This window comes from Heterodontus francisci, chromosome 7 (genome assembly GCF_036365525.1).
Source record: "Heterodontus francisci isolate sHetFra1 chromosome 7, sHetFra1.hap1, whole genome shotgun sequence".
NCBI classification, from domain to species: Eukaryota; Metazoa; Chordata; class Chondrichthyes; order Heterodontiformes; family Heterodontidae; genus Heterodontus; species Heterodontus francisci.
This window is the reverse complement of record NC_090377.1, coordinates 76,741,198-76,759,388: the sequence shown is the minus strand read 5'-3', so window position 1 is coordinate 76,759,388 and position 18,191 is coordinate 76,741,198. Positions and strand designations below refer to the sequence as shown.

At 42.2% G+C, this 18,191-nt stretch overlaps 1 protein-coding gene across 1 annotated transcript in view; it reads right to left on the bottom strand.

Moving 5' to 3' along the window:
- Positions 1–18,191, bottom strand: part of LOC137372079 (juxtaposed with another zinc finger protein 1-like) — a 170,513-nt gene that overhangs the window by 19,107 nt on the left and 133,215 nt on the right. Inside the window, exons 2-3 of the mRNA XM_068035458.1 lie at positions 14,876–14,948; positions 4,568–4,764 (exon numbers count right to left, since the gene is read on the bottom strand). Coding sequence (XP_067891559.1) covers positions 4,568–4,764; positions 14,876–14,948 — 270 coding nt within the window. The remainder of the gene's footprint in view (positions 1–4,567; positions 4,765–14,875; positions 14,949–18,191) is intronic.

Below are 18,191 nucleotides of genomic sequence, written 5' to 3'. Positions count from 1 at the left end.
CTCTGCTGTTATGCTGTAAATGCTGTTAGCAACTCTGGTGGAGTACATCTGGAGTCTGCATTTACATAGGAGCATGTGGGGTCTAACCTTTCACATTTTGCAGGGTTTTCTGACCTGACAGTAGGGGTTTTCATCCAGGATTCCCCCCAGACCTCCTTTAACTTGCACTCTTGGTCACTTTTTCCCCTTCTCTTTCTACACTTTTGCCAGCCATGTGCCTGCCTGTCTACTTTTGTTCTCGGCAGGGATCCCTTACAGTTCACCAGCCCTCTGCTGGAGGGTCCTCCTAACACTGGTACAGGACTGAGGGGTGCAGGTTTCACTGTAGGTTGGGGTTTCCCCTCAATCTGGCAACTCCTGCAGTTCTGCACCACATCTTTGTGGAGTTTTGGCCAGTCAAACTGTTGTCTTATGCAGGCTTTGGTCTTTTGTATACCGGCATGTACAGCCACTGTAATCTTGTAGGCCCTTCTTAATATTTCTCCCCGGTACCTCTGTGGCACCACTAACTAGTGAACAACTGTCCATTTCTTGCCCTCAAGTCTGTGAGGAGAACTCCATTTCCTCATCAGTACCTCATTCTTTAAATAGTAGTAATCAGGGACTCCCTCTGCTTCACTTTAAAACTGGGCTGCCTGTGCTAAGTCTCGCAATACTGGGACGGTTTGTTGAGCCTCAGCTAGGGAAAATCCATTTAATTCATTCCCTGGGTCTCCTAATTTTCCAAAGAAAGTCTCAGACAGGCAAATCTCATCGTCATCTGCCTGCAGTGCTAATGCAGTCTCCTCTGGGGGAGCTGGTTTGATCATGGCCTGATGCATCACACATTCAGGAAAACTGCAGGGAACCGTCTCCTGCCGCGGCCCTGTCTCTCTGACCTCCTGCGGTCTTTCTTTCACTACTGGGGACGGCTATCATCTTCACCCCCGCCAGATCATTACCTAGGAGCTGGTCAACCCCGTGCACAGGCAAGCTAGGGACAATCCCGACAGTCACCAGTCCCGAAACTAGGTCACACTCCAGGTGCATCCAGTGTACAGGTTTCCACTGCCCTCCAATACCATTCACCACCATTTTGGTGTTCACTGCACTCTCTGGGGGAAAGGTCAGGCCTTTTCCCAGTAAAAGGGATATAGTGGTCCCTGCGTCCCTGAGAATTACTATGGGCTTGCTTGCCCCACTTGAGAGGTATGGGGTTACTTTCCCTTCAGACATAAAACCCTGATAACCTTCAGGAATCCTATTAACTTTTTCTGCACTGGTCGTAGTAAGCGTCCTGGGTTGCACGCGTACTGCAGTTAAAGCCTCAGCTTGTTCTGCTGGGCATTCTATCAGGGCCCCGTCTTCACTGAGCAGGTGTTCCCTGATTAACCCTACCGATTTTCCCTTTAGTTTCCAGCAGTCAGCTTTTAAATGCCCTACCTTATTACAATGGAAGCACACAGGTCTCCGGGTCTCACTCTTGCTCACAGCACCTTCCTTTTTGGCTGGAGGGGGGCCCATTGTGTCTCCTGCTTTCCTTTCTCTCCCAGGACTGCCTGGACAGAGATCACCTTCCCACCCTTTGTCCTTTTTGAATTTGTGAGGGTGATTAGGAAAGGTTCTCGCCTGGGAAACCGACATAAATTAAAGCAAACTCATCAGCCAGAAAGGCCGTTTGCTGGGCTCCCTGAACCCGCTGCTCCTCGACATGGGTCTTTATTGAGATTGGGAGTGTGTTTTTAAATTCCTCTAACAGAAGAGAGTCTCATAGCTGAGCTGTATTTTATGAGCCTTCAGCCACTGGTCAAAAGCCAGCTGCTTACTTCTTTCAAACTCCAGATAAGTTTGTTTAGCTTGCTTTTTGAGGGTTCTAAACTTTTGACTTTGGGTACTAATTCATATGCCCCGAAAATAGCATTTTTGGTCAATTCATAATTTGATGAACTCTCATCTGGCAACAAGGAATAAACCTCATGGGCTTTTCTGGTTAGTTTGATCTGCACTGAGAGAGACCAGGTCTCAGATGGCCATTTTAGCTGCCTTGCCAGTTTCTCAAAAGACACGAAATACATCTTCCTCATTGAATTTTGAAATTAGTTGAGCGAGTTTTAGCAATTTTGTACCCAGCCCTGAATTCTGCTCCTACATATTGGCAATGCTTTCACTGGGGTTACTCTGTCACCCCCAAGTTAAACTCAAGCTGCCTTAGCTCTCTTTTTCATATTCTTTCTGGAATATTCTTTATATCTCTCTCTCCTGCTTTTCTTTCTCCTGTCTTTCTGTTTCTTCACGTTCCTCATGGAAGGCTCCATCTTTCTCCCTCTCCTGCCTCTCTCTTCCTGTCTTCTAATTCAAGTTTACTTTGTTCCAATTATAACTTTGCTAGCAGTATCCTGTCTGGGTCTGCTTCTAACACTGCTTCTTCAGATTCAAGGGAAAAATTGTTGGTCACTAGCCTTAGAAGTTCCTAGCCTTGCCACGTACAGTGATCCCACACTGCTCAGCTATTTTTATCAACTCCTCCATAGACAGTGCTTTTAACTTATCCCAAGTTACTTCGCTCTGGCTTGGAGTGCTACCAACTTCAGTTACAGATATGTTAGTATTCAATCACACACAACCACAAGAAAACCTGTATTAATCTTGCTCTTTTTTTGATTGGGAACAATTTAGCTTCCCACTTCCAATTTCTCTCGTTTGTCTGTGGGTAAAATTCTGGACGCTGGCACCCAAATTTATGTTATGACCAGGTGAGAAAGTTGTCTAGGGGTCTTTCTCAGCCTTCACCTGGTTTTATTGTAACCAGAATTTTGTTTTAAACACTCTGTTTTGAGCTCCCCCTTGGTGAATCCTTGTTCACCACTTTCCAATTATAAGGCAAAGAAATGAGTATAAACATGCAAACACACATGCAAATAGGCACAGAAAAGAGAAGAAAAATAAAGTGGAGAGGTTTGAAGCAATATCAGAAGAGTTTCTTGTTACTGTGCTTCGAGCTCACTAGTCCTTTTGTAGGTAATTCTTGCTTTTCGTTGGGGCGTAATATTCTCCTTAAACCTTGTTCACTGCAGGAAACTTTTCTCTTGGGTTCATATGTCTTCAATGGTTTCTGAAGCTGGTGAGAGCGAGATGAGAGCAGACAGCAGAGAAGTCTTTTCCAGTCCAGGAGCAAACAGCTTTGAGAGTTCAAATTCTCTGTGGCAAGTTCAAATTCAAAAAACCCCAACAGTCAGTTAGTCATTTCACTAAACTGGTCTGACCACGTCTGTTTGTGTATTGGGGGAGCAGGGACTGGTTCCTTTGTTCCAACAATGTTTGCTAGCATGCAAAAAAAATCTTTCCAGCGAGGGGCCTGGCAATTCCTGTGCTAGGCCCTCTTTTCTTTCCAGCAACAATTTTAAGTTTAATGTCCATTTGGCGAAATTAAGGTGCCTCATTCTTGGCAGGTGGGTTAGGTACATGACACTTAGGTTTATGTTATTTTCTTCAAATAACCACTTACACATTCATTGCAAGCTATTTTCTGGATGAGGAAGAGAATCTAAATTTGTATTTGATTCTGCCTAAAGTTTGAGTTGGAAATTTAAAAACTGGAATACTGCAAAGCAGACATCGGAGTTTTTCCTCACTCTCAACCAAAAAAAATAGAAAATAAAAGCTGGAATCATTGTTGACTCCATAAATCCCACTGGCATGTCCACCATACACATAAGTAATGTAATAGCTTCTGGACTCTTATTGTAATGCAATGTTTAATAAACAGTGGATTAAAACCTGGAATGAAGTGTTGCCACATATGCACAACCTGCATGCATTCAATGAAAAGTGCACAAACCAACATACCTCAGTTATGGTACAACTTCCATTTTCCTGGATTAACAATGGCTTCAATACAAGATCAGGGCCAGCCTTAAATGTATAGTTAACGCCTTGCTGCACCAATGCTATTAAAATTTGCTACAACCAGCATCCTAATTCAATAATCATTTTATTTTTGGCTCAGCTCCTTTGATATTTTCTTTTTGGCATTTCATCCCCACCACTGCCCCTATAGTAATTGCCACAAATCTAAAATCCTTGACCTTAAATTTATCTATTACCTTGCCTTCCCTATCTCCATATCTCCTCCAGCTCTAAACTCCGAGCTAGAGGAGCAGGAAGGCCAAATTGTAATTCCTGTAAAATTATATTAAAGTCAAAGGTCCCCTAACCACCACAGTACTACCAGCATTCATTAGATTCCATTGCCAGCAAGACAGGCTATTCAGTTCAATTTATTTTGCAAAAACAAACAAATCTACCATCATTTATAGCTGCTGAGCACCATATTGCTTTTAGAATTCAGCCACAAGAGTTTAGGGAATCAAATTTTTTTGTTGTATACGGGTTTTGCTGATTTTTCAAAATTTGTTGCTTCAACAAGTAAGCTCTACTTACTTAGCACATCCTGTATAAATATACATTTTAAATTGAGTTTATACAATGAGTTTATTATTGACAAAATTACCCAAACCTTGTTGCTATAAAGACTATTTGCACATATAATTTTTGAATAAAATGTAACTTTAAAAAAAAAGTTACCTACCTGTTGGTGTTCCACTGCAGGCAGAAGACGATGGTGTAACTGGCGGGGTCCCTGGAAAAGCTGAACTCCCATTGCCAGGGTGAGGTGATGCGGGTGTGCCCCCTCTTCCCACAGGACTGGAAAGGGCTGGTGTTAACTTGGCCTGATGTCTTTTTCTCATCTGCTCACGCTCACGGCGAGCAGCATCAGTTAGAAACCTGAATAGGTTCAGGAATGTAAAAAAGATCCTGGAGACCAGACCACAAATTCCAAATACCTACATCCTACTTGTTGCTGGTCACTTTTAAGGTACTTACTGCATCTACAAATAGGGGTTAAACTTGATAGATCTTATTACAAGTCTGTGGGGGGTCTCCAGCTTTACTCACTGACTCTGGGGATCACCACTTTCAAGGCAAGATGAAACAGAAGCAGTTCCAAAATACGCACAAGCTGTGTGCAAGAGTTCTAACTGGATTAACAGTTATTGATCATTTAAGCTTCCCTCTAATTTTGCTTGAGGACTAAAATGCAGAAGTTTAAACTAGAGTTGTAGTACACATAACTAGACTACAAAAGTAAACACCATAATTTAAACTACTGTAATCTTTTTTCTTGATGTTTGACTGAAAATTTTTGTTTCTATGACAATGTAAATTAAAATATACTCTGATCTTATGCAACTATCTAGTCTGTTTTGATCTGAAGTTTAAACAGTTAGATCCTTGCGAGAGAGAAAATAAAATACTTAAGGGTTTACGCTGAGTTGGCATTTTTGTATTGATTTTATGATACACAGGTATTATGATTTATGGAGTGGCCATGTCAGTTTAACAAGCTGAAGGACACACAATATCTCCAACATCATTAAAATTCAGAAGACTCTAGAGCTAACTCAGTACACACAGTCATGTACTATTTTTGGACAGCAGGGACTTTGGGCATATGGGATATCACCATTTCCTTAGATAAACTTACAATAAATAAGGCTAAGCTTTACTCTAGGTTTAAGAATGTAAAACAGGAGTGAAAACTTATTTGCCATTTATAACTGATGAGATCCCTTATCCTTAAGAGTGGTAAAAAGTAGGTTTTATTTACAGATCATCATAAATGGATAAAAGGCCATTCTGTGATGTACCAGAGACCCCTATGGGTTATTGTAAATAATGACAAATATGCACTTAATTCAGTCAACAGTACAGTCTAACTTATTTTTCCCTGATATCATGTAAAATTATATTTAGAAGTGGATGGCATTCATAATGAGCTGTTGAACATTTTATTTTTGTTTCAGTAGTTAGTGAGAATTGTATTTTAATAGGTTCTTGGAAATCAACTAATCAAAACCTATAACCTATGCCACTTCCAGGTGATATTGAACTCTGTCAGATTGCACAGGTAAGCATAGCAAAATCATGCAGGGATTGTAAAAAAGGTCAGGGGACTTTGAATGCATTGGGGTTTGATGAGGCACTACTCATCAATGAGGAAACTGAGGACAAGGGTGATGAGCAAGTAGAATTTAGTGAGGGACAGGATGCGGATGGGATATTTTTAGTTGGGTTAGAGTTTAGGTAGAGTAGCGTTTAGCAGACTAGCAAAGATGGGCTTGCCAAACTCTACATGGTGGAGTCAAAGTGGTTAATGATAGCATGGATAAAGGTTCCAGCAGCAGTGAGGGTGAAGTGGTGAAAGCGGGCAATGTTGTGGAAGTGGAATTAAATAGTCTTGCTGATGGAGAACATTTGAAGATTTAAAGTTCAGCTAGGTCTTAAAGATATTGAGGTGGCACACTGTTGGGTTTAGCATGAGTGAACAAAGAGGGGGTTGCAACTGGGACTAAGAATACAGAGCTTTTGGTGGGAGATGAACAAGGTGACTTCAGTCTTTCCAATAACAAGTTGGAAAAAGTTCTGGCTCACCCATGATTTGATGCTGCACAAGCAATCTGACGATAGTGATAGTCATGGAGCTGTGGTTCGTTAGTTATGAATCAATAGGGATGGGCATTGTTTGACTACATTTGGAAGCTAATTTCATACGAGACAACATGTAATAAGGAATAAAAGATGGCAAAGGATTGAATTTTAAGGTACAATATAGAATACCATGTTGTGCAGAAAGACAATCTGAAGGGAGATGTGTTATTTACCACAGAACACAAAAACTTTCTAGCTCCAAAACATTGTGGTGCCAAAAATCCATGGGGTGGGGCTGCCTCCTCCTGCCATAAGTCCTGATGTAGAGTCATTTATTTATGGCACAGAAGGAGACCATTTGGCCCATCAGGTCCATGCCGACTCCTCACGGAATTATTAGGTCAGTCCCACTCCCTCGCTCGATCCCCATAGCCCTGCAAGTCTCTTTATCTCAGTATCTTAAAGACATAGCTGAACTTTAAGTCTATTTCCTTCAAGTGGCCATCCAGTTTCCTTTTGAATTCATTGTCTCTGCTTTCACCACCCTTGTGGGCAGTGGGTTCCAGGTCATTCATTACATTGTGTAAAGTTGACATGTTCAAGGGAGGTCCTTTGATTTTCACTGTGGGCACATTTCAGGCACAACCTTCACCTGGATGATTGCAATTTGTGATGGAAGTGTGCTGGTCCAAGAGGCGGGGCAAAAGAACTTGGATCTGCTGCCAGCGCCCCACTTTGTAAGAGGGTTGCATTTGGAGCCATTTGGTGGCCTGGCACAAATGGCCCTACCAGGTGAACTGGCTGTCAATCATATACTTTGATTTTTTGATTTAGATTTAGAGATACAGCACTGAAACAGGCCCTTCGGCCCACCGAGTCTGTGCCGACCATTAACCACCCATTTAAACTAATCCTACACTAATCCCATATTCCTACCACATCCTCACCTATCCCTATATTCCCCTACCACCTACCTATACTAGGGGCAATTTATAATGGCCAATTTACCTATCAACCTGCAAGTCTTTTGGCTGTGGGAGGAAACCGGAGCACCCGGAGGAAACCCACGCAGACACAGGGAGATCTTGCAAACTCCACACAGGCAGTACCCAGAATTGAACCCAGGCCGCTGGAGCTGTGAGGCTGCGGTGCTAACCACTGCACCACCACTTGCTGACAGATGTGGAAATTCCACCCCCCCCCCCACCCCCCACTTACCGCAGGCATTGTTTGGGCAGCCTGATACTCCATCCCCAACAATTGCAAGTAGGGACTCCCATGCCAGGCTGGGAACTGGTGTACATGTAAATCCAGCCATTCCTGCACATTCCAACAGTAACTCCATCAGGACTGTATTGTAAGGGTTGTTTATCAAGCAAACAAAACCCCTCTAAATGACTATGCTAAAATGCATCGAACTCAATTTATGCCAAACATCAAATATTTGAGATCACTAAGAGGTTTTATCTTTCCCAAATTAAGATTGTTCCCCTGAAGACTACCAATAGCGAAGTAAATGTAAGGAGGGTTTTCTAAGACCTAATAATAAACCTTGTATTGCATAAACAAAACAAAGATAAGCACTGCATTTATAGAATTTTGAAGACAAAGACAGAAGTTACAGGGGGTACATACATACGAATTAGGGGCAGGAATAGGCCATTCGGCCCCTCGGGCCTGCTCCATCATTTGATAAGTTCATGGCTGATCTGATTGTAGCCTCAACACTACTTTCCTGTCTAACCCCTATAGCCTTTGACTCCCTTGTCAATCAAGAATCTATCTAACTCAGCCTTAAAAATCTTCAATGACTCTGCCTTCACTACTCTCTGGGGAATAGAATTCCACAGACTAATGACCCTATGAGAAAAAAATTTCTCATCTCCATCTTAAATGGGTGACCCCTTATTTTTAAACTGTTCCCCCTGGTTCTAGTCTCTCCTACAAGGGGAAACATCCTCTCAGCATCCACCCTGTCAAGTCCCCTCAATATCTTATATGTTTGAATAAGATCACCTCTCATTCTTCTAAACTCGAATGGATACAGGCCCAACCTGTCCAACCTTTCCTCATAAGACAACCTGTTCATCCCTGGAATCAGTTGAGTGAACCTTCTGTGAACTGCTGCTAATACAATTGTATGCTTAAGTAAGGAGACCAAAACTGTTCACAGTACTCCAGATGTAGTCTCAACAATGCCCTGTACAACTGTAGCAAACTTCCTTATTTTTATATTCAATTCCCCTTGCAATAAACGACAACATTCCATTTGCCTTCCTAATCACTTGCTGTATCTGCATACTATCTTTTTGTGATTTCCCCCAAGTTTTTTCTAAACTTTCAAATTCAAAACAAAAAAATGAGTTATTACAATTAACAGAGTAGCCTTTTTAAGCATCCAAGAATTATGAAAGAGCTTCCCTTCCCATTCGCATTTTGAACTTCAAAATGCTCTATGTGAAATCCCAATAGTGACCTACAGTACAAGTTTTCATCAACAGTTAAACTAGGTGGGACATGTAGAAGGCAGTCACTCTCAATAGACAGCCAGCTATAGTACTTGAATTGCCTGCAAATTAACAGAGCTGGCCACTACAGCATAAATGCCAATAAGCCCCGAGCGGAGTTCTGGCTGGTTAACCCATCACTGCATCCCTGAATACGTACTGCAAAACTTCCGTAAAACCCAATGCCACAAATAAATACATATATTTCACAGATCCTACTGTGACTGGCATAATCAGTGGACAATTGGAGAATAAGGGAAACATTTGGTGCCAAAAGCTGGCTGCACTGTGTGCCATTGTTTCTGCAATTAGAAAAACAGCACCCAATCCCAATTTTAGGACAGACATTTTCTAAACAGAAAAAAGACACTGAAATCTAAACTGGTGGATGGTCGACTTTTTTTTTTAAAACTTCCCCCTTCTTAAAAATAGCTATAAAGGAAAATGTTCTATGCAGAAAGTCAGTCTGATTTCATAAGCAAATTAATGAGAATCTGAGAAAAAATAAGGAAGAGGTGTAAATAAGCAAAATAAACGAGTCTTTTTAGAAAATATTTTGTTCCGCAGCTATTCGTCATGTAAGGACTAGAGCTATTTTCCAAAATACCAAATTAGCACTGTAAACATTGAAAGCAGACCTTTCAAAATTCAACCTATGGCCCAATTTCTCTTCGATCTTAGTTTAATCTCAATTCATCAATAATGTACACTTATTATAGGATTCTGACAGCAAGCTACAGCTTTTGATAAATTATATATCTCAAGCCAGATTTAAAATTTGAAGCCCAAGTGCTAATTAACTATACAGGCCTAGTTAATAACGAGATTTCTTGTTGAGTATCTGATCACAGCATGGGCGTCATTTGTCAAGAATGCTCAAGTCTACCTTAGAGACCAGTTTCTGTAATTCTCCCATGCCTACCATATGTAAAATTGGGATCTTTGTTTCTATAATAACCTTTTATTAGGAAACTGACATAATGATTAAGCTCACCGAGACACATACAATGAATTAGACGATTACCCTTGCTGCTTTAAGCTACTCAGAATTGCAGCAAGACAAAATAATTAATATTGAATTTTAATTTGATGTGTTCCACATTTAAACCCCAATTTGCAAAGTACACCTGGAAAGCTGCCACTGTTCACTTGCAGTTTAAGCTGATGAAAAAAAGGCTCCTGCAGCTTGAAGTACAACAGCACGTTAAATACAATGCTTTTCAGTGAGCAAATATGGGCAAGGTAATTACAGACTCCTGACTTTACAGTCTTCCAAAACACACACAAATTTTAAAAATAAGCCACCAGTCTTTGAAAAAGAATGTTATGCACCAACTGGTATAGAGAAATAAAATTAAATTCCTTGCGCTACTATTTAATGCTGTTATGATGAAATGTTTACTCTGATGAAATCATTAGTATATATTTATTAATTCAATGTTACCTTTGCAAATGTTTCACACATCTTACTAATTCTACTTTAAAACTATGGATATGGCATTAGTCTAACTTATTGGAATTGTACATGGACATCAAAATTCAGGTTTAAAAAAAATACTGTTTAAAAAAAAAGCTATTCAACATGTGTTCGCGTGGCCAAATTCTAATGTAGTGCAGTTTCTAGTTTACCCGACAAAACAAGATCAACCCTGAACATTCTAATAGCTTGCTTAAAATTACACTTGTTCAATACATATCTGCATGCCTTGTGTACCAATTACTGAACTAACAATTTCCATACATGGATTAAAACATTGCTTAACCATGCCTCACGCTGACATTATTTTTAAGGGAGCAACTTCCCTCTAAAAAATTTAATTCCAGTTGGCTCGGGGATTATTGTTTACAGTTATAAAAATTCTAATTTATATTTCTTGACAAAATGGTTAGCAATCATTCAGCACATGAGTTTAAAAAGGAGGAGGAGGACCCGGAGAGCTGCAGAGTTTAATAAAAGCGAATCAGTCCAGGCCAGTCCACCACAGCGGAAAGATCACGTTCGGAGAAAATAAATCAGCACGACGTCACAGGAAACAGGTAGTTGATTGGTTGGTGACAGCTTTTCTCACCTATCTTTCAAAAACTCAGGTAGTTGTAGAAATTAGGTTCTATTTACTAATGGTAGTAATGCTTAATAGATTGGCAGGTGAGTATTTCCTATTAATTAAATAAATAAATTGAATATTTAAAACACAATAAAGATGGCAGGGCCACTGATGCGTGGAAGCTGCTGAACACCAGTTTGATCCAAGGCGAACCACATCTGAAGTGTCTGCGGCTCGAGGAGCTTCGGCTCAGAGGTAATGAGCTGGTGGTCGTGCTATAGACACTGCGATGCATCAGGGAGGGGGGAAATGTTACCTGGACACTTTGTTCCAAGAGGCGATCACACCCCTTAGGATAGGGTCTTCTGATTTGGTCAGGGACAGGAGTGTGGCTGCAGCTGAGGCAGGCAAGGGGACCCAGAGCATAGGAATGCAGGAACCTCAGCCTTTGTGATTGTCCAACAGGTTTGAGGTTCTTTCAGCTTGTCTGGATGAGAGTGGGGGCTGCAGGGTGGCTGAGCAAACTGACTATGGCACCATGGTATAGGAAGCCATTCAAGCGGGGCAAGTAAATAGGAAGGTAGTGGTGTAGGGGACAGTATAGTTTGGGGAATAGACACTATTCTCTACAGTCCAGAAGGCTGTGTTGCCTTCCTGGCGTCAGGGTTCGAGACATCTGCTCAGAGCTGGAGGGGAACTTACAGTGGGAGGGGGAGAATCCAGTCATCATGGTCCATGTAGATACCAATGACATAAGCTGGACAAGGAAGGAGGTTCTGCATAGCCAGTATGGGGAGCTGGGCACCAAATTAAGCAGAACCTCAAAAGTTAATCTCTGGATTATTACCTGAGCCATGTGCAAATTGGCATCGGGCAAATAAAATGAGAGAAATGAATGCGTGGTTCAAAGACTGGTGTGGCAGAAGTAGGTTCCTGTTTGTGCGGCACTAGCACCAGTACTGGGAAAAGTGGGGCTGTACCGTTGGGACAGTCTACACCTGAACCATGCTAGGGCTGGTGTTCTAGCGAGCCACATAACTAAGGAAGTAGACAGGGTTTTAAAGTAAATAGTAGGGGCAAAGGATCAAATTTGGGAAGATGTGGTAAGTCAAAAAGAGTAGAGACAAGGCAAGAGAAAAAGGTATTAATGTGGGAAATGATAGACTGTGACAGGAAGGGACAGAGAGTACAAATCTAAGAGTAAATCAGCAGCCAAGGCTAGACATTACAAAAATACAAGAACAAAACTAAAGGCTCTGAATGCACATAACATTTGAAACAAAGCAGGTGAACTGAGAATGCAAATAAAAATAAATAAGTACGATCGGATAGCCATTAGAGACATGGCTGCAAGACGACAGATTGGGACCTGAAGATTGAAGGGTACATGACATTTAGGAAGGACAGGAAGCTAGGAAAAGGTGGAGGGGTGGCTGTTAATTAATCATGGTATTAGCACATTAGAGAGGGATGACTGGGTAGAGATGAGAAATCATAAAGGTAAGAAGTCACTCGTGGGAGTGGCGTATAGGCCCCCTAACAGGAAACAGAGAGTAGGCATAAATGGATCATTTTCTGGTTGGTAAGATGTAACGAGTGGTGTGTCGCAGGGATCAGTGCTGGGGTCTCAACTTTTCACAATTTATATAAATGACTTGGATGAATGGACTGAAGGTATGGTTGCTAAATTTGCTGATGTCACAAAGATAGGTAGGAAAGTAAGTTGTGAAGAGGACACAAGGAGTCTCCAAAGGGATATAGATAGGTTAAGTGAGTGGGCAAAGATCTAGCAAATTGCGTATAATGTGGGAAAATGTAAAATTTTCTATTTTTGGCAGGAAAAACAACAAAGCGACATATTATCTAAATGGTGAGAGATTGCAGAACTCAGAGATGCAGAGGGATCTGGGTGTCCTAGTGCATGAATCACAAAAGGTTAGTATACAGATTCAGCAAGTAATTAGGAAAGCTAATAGAAGGTTATCGTTTATTGCGAGGGGAATTAAGTACAAAAGTAGGGAGGTTACGCTTCAGTTATACAGGGCATTGGTAAGACCACATCTGGAGTACTAGTCTCCTTACGGAAGGATGTAAATGCATTGGAAGCAGTTCAGAGAAGGTTTACTAGACTAATACCTGAAATGGGTGGGTTGTCTTATGAGGAAAGGTTGGACAGGCTAGGCTTGTATCCGTTGGAGTTTAGAAGAGTAAGAGGTGACTTGATTGAAACATACAAAATCCTGAGGGGTCTTGACAGGGTGGATGTGGAAAGGAGTTTTCCCCTTGTGGGAGAATTTAGATCTAGGGGTCACTATGTAAACATAAGGGGGTTACCCATTTAAGACAGAGATGAGGAGAAATTCTTTCGCGCAGAGGATCGTGAGTCTTTGGAACTCTCTTCCTCAAAAGGCAGTGGAAGCAGTGTCTTTAAGTACTTTTAAGGCAGAGCTAGATAGATTCTTGATAAGCAAAGGGGGTGAAAGGTTATCGGGGTAGGCAGGAATGTGGAGTCGAGGTTACAATCAGATCAGCCACAATCTTATTGAATGGCGGAGCAGGCTCGAGGGGCCGAGTGGCCTACTTCTGCTCTTAATTCGTATGCACCATTAAGAACTCCCTCAATGCCATGTGTGAAAGACACCATATTTTGAAACAGCATGTATGCTTTTTCCTGAAATTTACCACTCTCAAAACTTTTTAACGCATTAAAAAACAGAATGGTTATGAGTTTGTAAGCTAAGCAGCATAGTTTGTAGAGGTCCAACATGTTATGGTATGGCAAGAAATTGGACATATTTCTGCAACTCCCCACATTGTAAGACCTCAATTCTGGATATGGGATTGACAGAGTCAAGCACCTCTAAATAGGAACTAGATGAGGGAAGAGAAGTCATATCTGATGGTTCTCACACACCTTTTAACTCCCAGTTCAAGAATGCCACTAGCAGAAACCTGGGAGAAGGCTGTATGCCCAAAACATAGCCTGAAGACAAATACCACGTGGGGCAATTAGAATTGTGAAAAAGGAGAAAGATGCAAGTGGACATATCAAGTTACATCTTGCACTGCACACAAAACATCCCCTTCCAAATTGTATTATCGAACTGCTTTTCCTTTAGGCAGAAGAGCTAGATTCCCTCATTAACTTAGTCAACAGTGAAAAATAAATATCATTGTACCAAATTGTTTCCCAAGAATAAACAGGTGGAAAAATAATCCCCAATCCATCCTTTCTCCCAAACAGGGATGCACTTCACAATTTTCCCCTCATATAGGTTTTATGCAAAAAGCTGTCTCCATCCCATCACCTTCAGCTCTTCTTTTAAACCTCTGATTTAATTTCACTGTATAACATTCATTAGTTTAGTTGGTCAATTACATTTCAAATAAGAAGCCAAGATAGCTATGAGCCTTTTCTCAAGAAAATATCAACTGTCTCCAAGATAGATATATCACTGGCAATATAGAGGTAGTGACATGTCACCATAGAAACAAAAGTAGCTGAAGCCTACGGAAAGAAAAATGCAAGTCAGGTTTAGGAAACACAATATACAAGCCATTAGGATGGAAGTCTCTGTGCATAAATTTTAATAAAACATGCTGAAAACATTGGAATATTATTTAACAAAAAGCTACTGAAATGAATGAGTTGCAGCAATATAAAACTGCACATCATTTTTATTTGCATATTATATAAACAAACCAAGTTATTACATGCAAATGTATGAATTGGTTCTTCAATTATTAAATATTTCAAATGCTTTGTGAATGTTACTTTTTATGAAACATCTTGTAAGGTGTGCTGCTCAGTACAGATTCAAAATTCTATTTTAGGGTAAAAGCCCAAATTTATACCTGTTGATATAACTTAGTGCGATATAGGATGGTTGCTGCTGTTCTTGCTTTTCCAAAACCTTGGGATCGTTTTCTGTTGAAAGAATGCACCATAAACAGTTATTAACAAGAACCTTACCGCTTTTTTTTTTCCAAAAATATACTTTATTCATAAAATTCTGTCAAAAGAAATTACAAAACAGTTCAAAACAGCACCAAGTTGACATCCCAGAAAGTGCAAAGAAATCAGTTTTTTTCAATACAGGAGTGAGTTGCCTCACAACCCTCCCATTCCATTTTACATGCCATGTATATTTTACAGCAAACCCATATTAGGTGTATACAGCCCGAGGGGTTTCCCATGGGTCCAGACCCTCAGTTCACTATGGCGGGAGGACCTTATACAGCGGTCTTTCCCCATTGAGCCTCTGCGGTGGCTGCCCCTAGCTTTAGTGCATCCCTCCCCATGTAGTCCTGGACTTCGGAATGTGCCAGTCTGCAAGACTCGGTCGTGGACAACTCTTTGTGCTGGAAGACCAGCGAGTTTTGGGCAGACCAAAGAGCGTCTTTCACCGAATTGACAGTCCTCCAGCGGCAGTTGATGTTTATCTCTGTGAGCCTCCCTGGGAACAGCTCGTACAGCACAGGCTCCTGTGTGACAGAGCTGCTTGCGATGAACCTCGACAAAAACCACCACATCTCTTTCCACACCTGTTTTGCAAAGGCACACTCTAGATGGAGGTGGGCAACTGTCTCTTCCCCACTCCAGCCACCTCGAGGGCAGTGAGATTCTGGGCGTGCGGGAAGGATCTGACAGGAAGGGCCCTTCTCACCACCAGCCAAGCTACGTCTTGGTGCTTATTTATTTGAAAGTTCTGATGAGGCATTCTGTCAAATAACTTTGGTAGTCTGCTCGGGGAACCATCTGACAGGATCCACCATCTCCTTTTCCCGTAGGGCCTGGAGGACATTCTGTCCAGACCATTGCCTGATGGATTGGTGGTCAAAGGTGCTTTTCTGCACAAACTTTTCCACGAAGGATAGGTGGTATGGCATGGTCCAACTGGATGGAGCATTGTGCGGCAATATGCCCAGACCCATCCTTCACAACACCAGGGACAGATGGAACCTCAGCACGCAGTGACACTTGGCGTTTACGTATTGGTGCTCTACGCACAGTTTGATACAGCTGCACACGAAGCGGTCATCAGGATGAGGGCAACGTTGTGTACGTTTCTTCCTCCTTTATCCAGAGGTTTGAAAATCATGTCCCTCCGGACCCGGTCCATTTTGCATCTCCAGATAAAGCGGAAAATGGCTCGGGTGACTGCCACGCCACAGGAGTAAGGTATGGGCCAGACCTGCGCCTCATATAGCAATGTTATCGCCTCGCACCTGATGACCAGGTTCTTGCCCATAATGGAGAACGGTGCTCTCACATGCTCAGTTTATGGTGTACCATGGCTACTCGCTCCTTCCAGGTCTTGGCGCATGCCCTTGCCCTTCCGAACCATATCCCTAGTACCTTCAGGTAGCCTGACCTGACGGTGAAGGGGACAAGGGATCGGTCAGCCCAATTCCCAAAGAACATAGCCGCGATTTACTTTGGCTCCTGAGGCCAGTTCGAACTGGTCGCATATGCTCATCAGTCTGCGCACAGACAGCAGATCAGAGCAGAAGACGACTACTTCGTCCACGTACAGGGAAGCTTTGACCTGGGTGCCTCCACGGCCTGGGATTGTCGCTCCTCTTATGCCCGCATCCTTCCTAATGGACTCCACAAAATATTTCATACAGCAGACAAACAAGGCAGGAGAGAGCGGACAGCCCTGTCTGACTCCAGATTTGATCGGAAAACAATCTGATTCCCACCCATTGATAGAGACTGTGCTACTGATGTTTGTGTAGAGCAGTTTGATCCAATTGCAGATTCCCTCCCCAAACCCCATTTTGGACAGCACGTCCATTATGTATGTGTGCAATATCCTGTCAAAGGCCTTCTCCTGGTTTCAGCCCTCTCGACGTACCTGGCGAGGGTGGTGAGTACATCCACGACAGGAACATGGGGGATTGTCACCACCCGGTCGCACCACGCGATGGCAGCAAGTGTGGCTCTACTGTGAGGATCGACAGCGGCACCTGGTCTCCCCTCTCCTTGAACATCTTCAGGAACTTGATGCATCCTGCCACATTCTTGAATGTCACGTCGAAATATCCACTGCTGGGGAAGTCTTGCAGGCAGAAGATGTCTGCAGCTTGGAATCCACAGCAATCAATAAGGACTTTCTTAATGAAGAAGGTATGATGAACAGGTGCACCTCCTTCATTATCATTCACCACCACCCGAACCGTTTTACACACTCCCTTGCCTGAAGCTCTAGAATTGGTTCCAGGTTTTGAGTAAAATGGCTATCTGGAACAGGATCAGAGGCCAATGATCATGGTCTCTCCCCTACCAGGTAAGTATGAACCTTACTATTGTATAACTTTAAAAGCACCTATTAAATCTGATCTTCGTTCAAACCAACTAGTTATTTTACCTGGAATTTTGCTTCACACAATATAGTCAACTCTATATGGGGATATCTGCCTCACTACACTGTTTTTCGGTGTAAACAGGGGTAAAGTGAGATAATTTTAAAAAATAATGCTCACCCGTTCTTCTCAACTGAGGCCTAGATGATACAATTTTTTTTTATTGAGTCTTGAAATAGGCACCTAGTGCTCCTGCACTGAAGCAGGCAAGAGTCTCAGTAAAGTAACTGAACTGGAGTCTAAGGCCATGTTTAGGACCCTGATGCAACTTTGATCTTCCAGTAGGCAAACTACATGATCCGCCGTGTGGAACTGAGCGCTGAGCAGCTCAACCAGTGGTCCTTAAACACACCACTGCAGGCTGCTCAGAAAAATTCATCACACTTTCGTAATTATTTCTGTCGTCAGGAGGCATATGAACGATCCTCTCGGTATCAATTTCATCTTTGCGCCCTATGCCCTCACATACCCTCCCCAGCACTGCCTCAACCCCTGCCCTTAATACACCAATTTAACTCAACTTCATGATAAACAACTAGATCTCCCAAACGAGCCAAAATCAGTCATCTGCCAGTCAGCAGTTCAGAAGCAGCAGCTCACATATTATTCCAACAAGGTCCAAACAAAAATTAGTGCAGGCCTCCAGCGCAACTCATCAAGATGGTGTTAAGATTGCTCCAACCACCTGATGAATACTGAAAATGAAAACTCGGCCCCTATGTTTCATATCTGTTATCTGAATGGAAATTGAAAATCTGAAACTATTCCCATCTACAGTCATTGAGGAGAGAAAGAGAGAGAA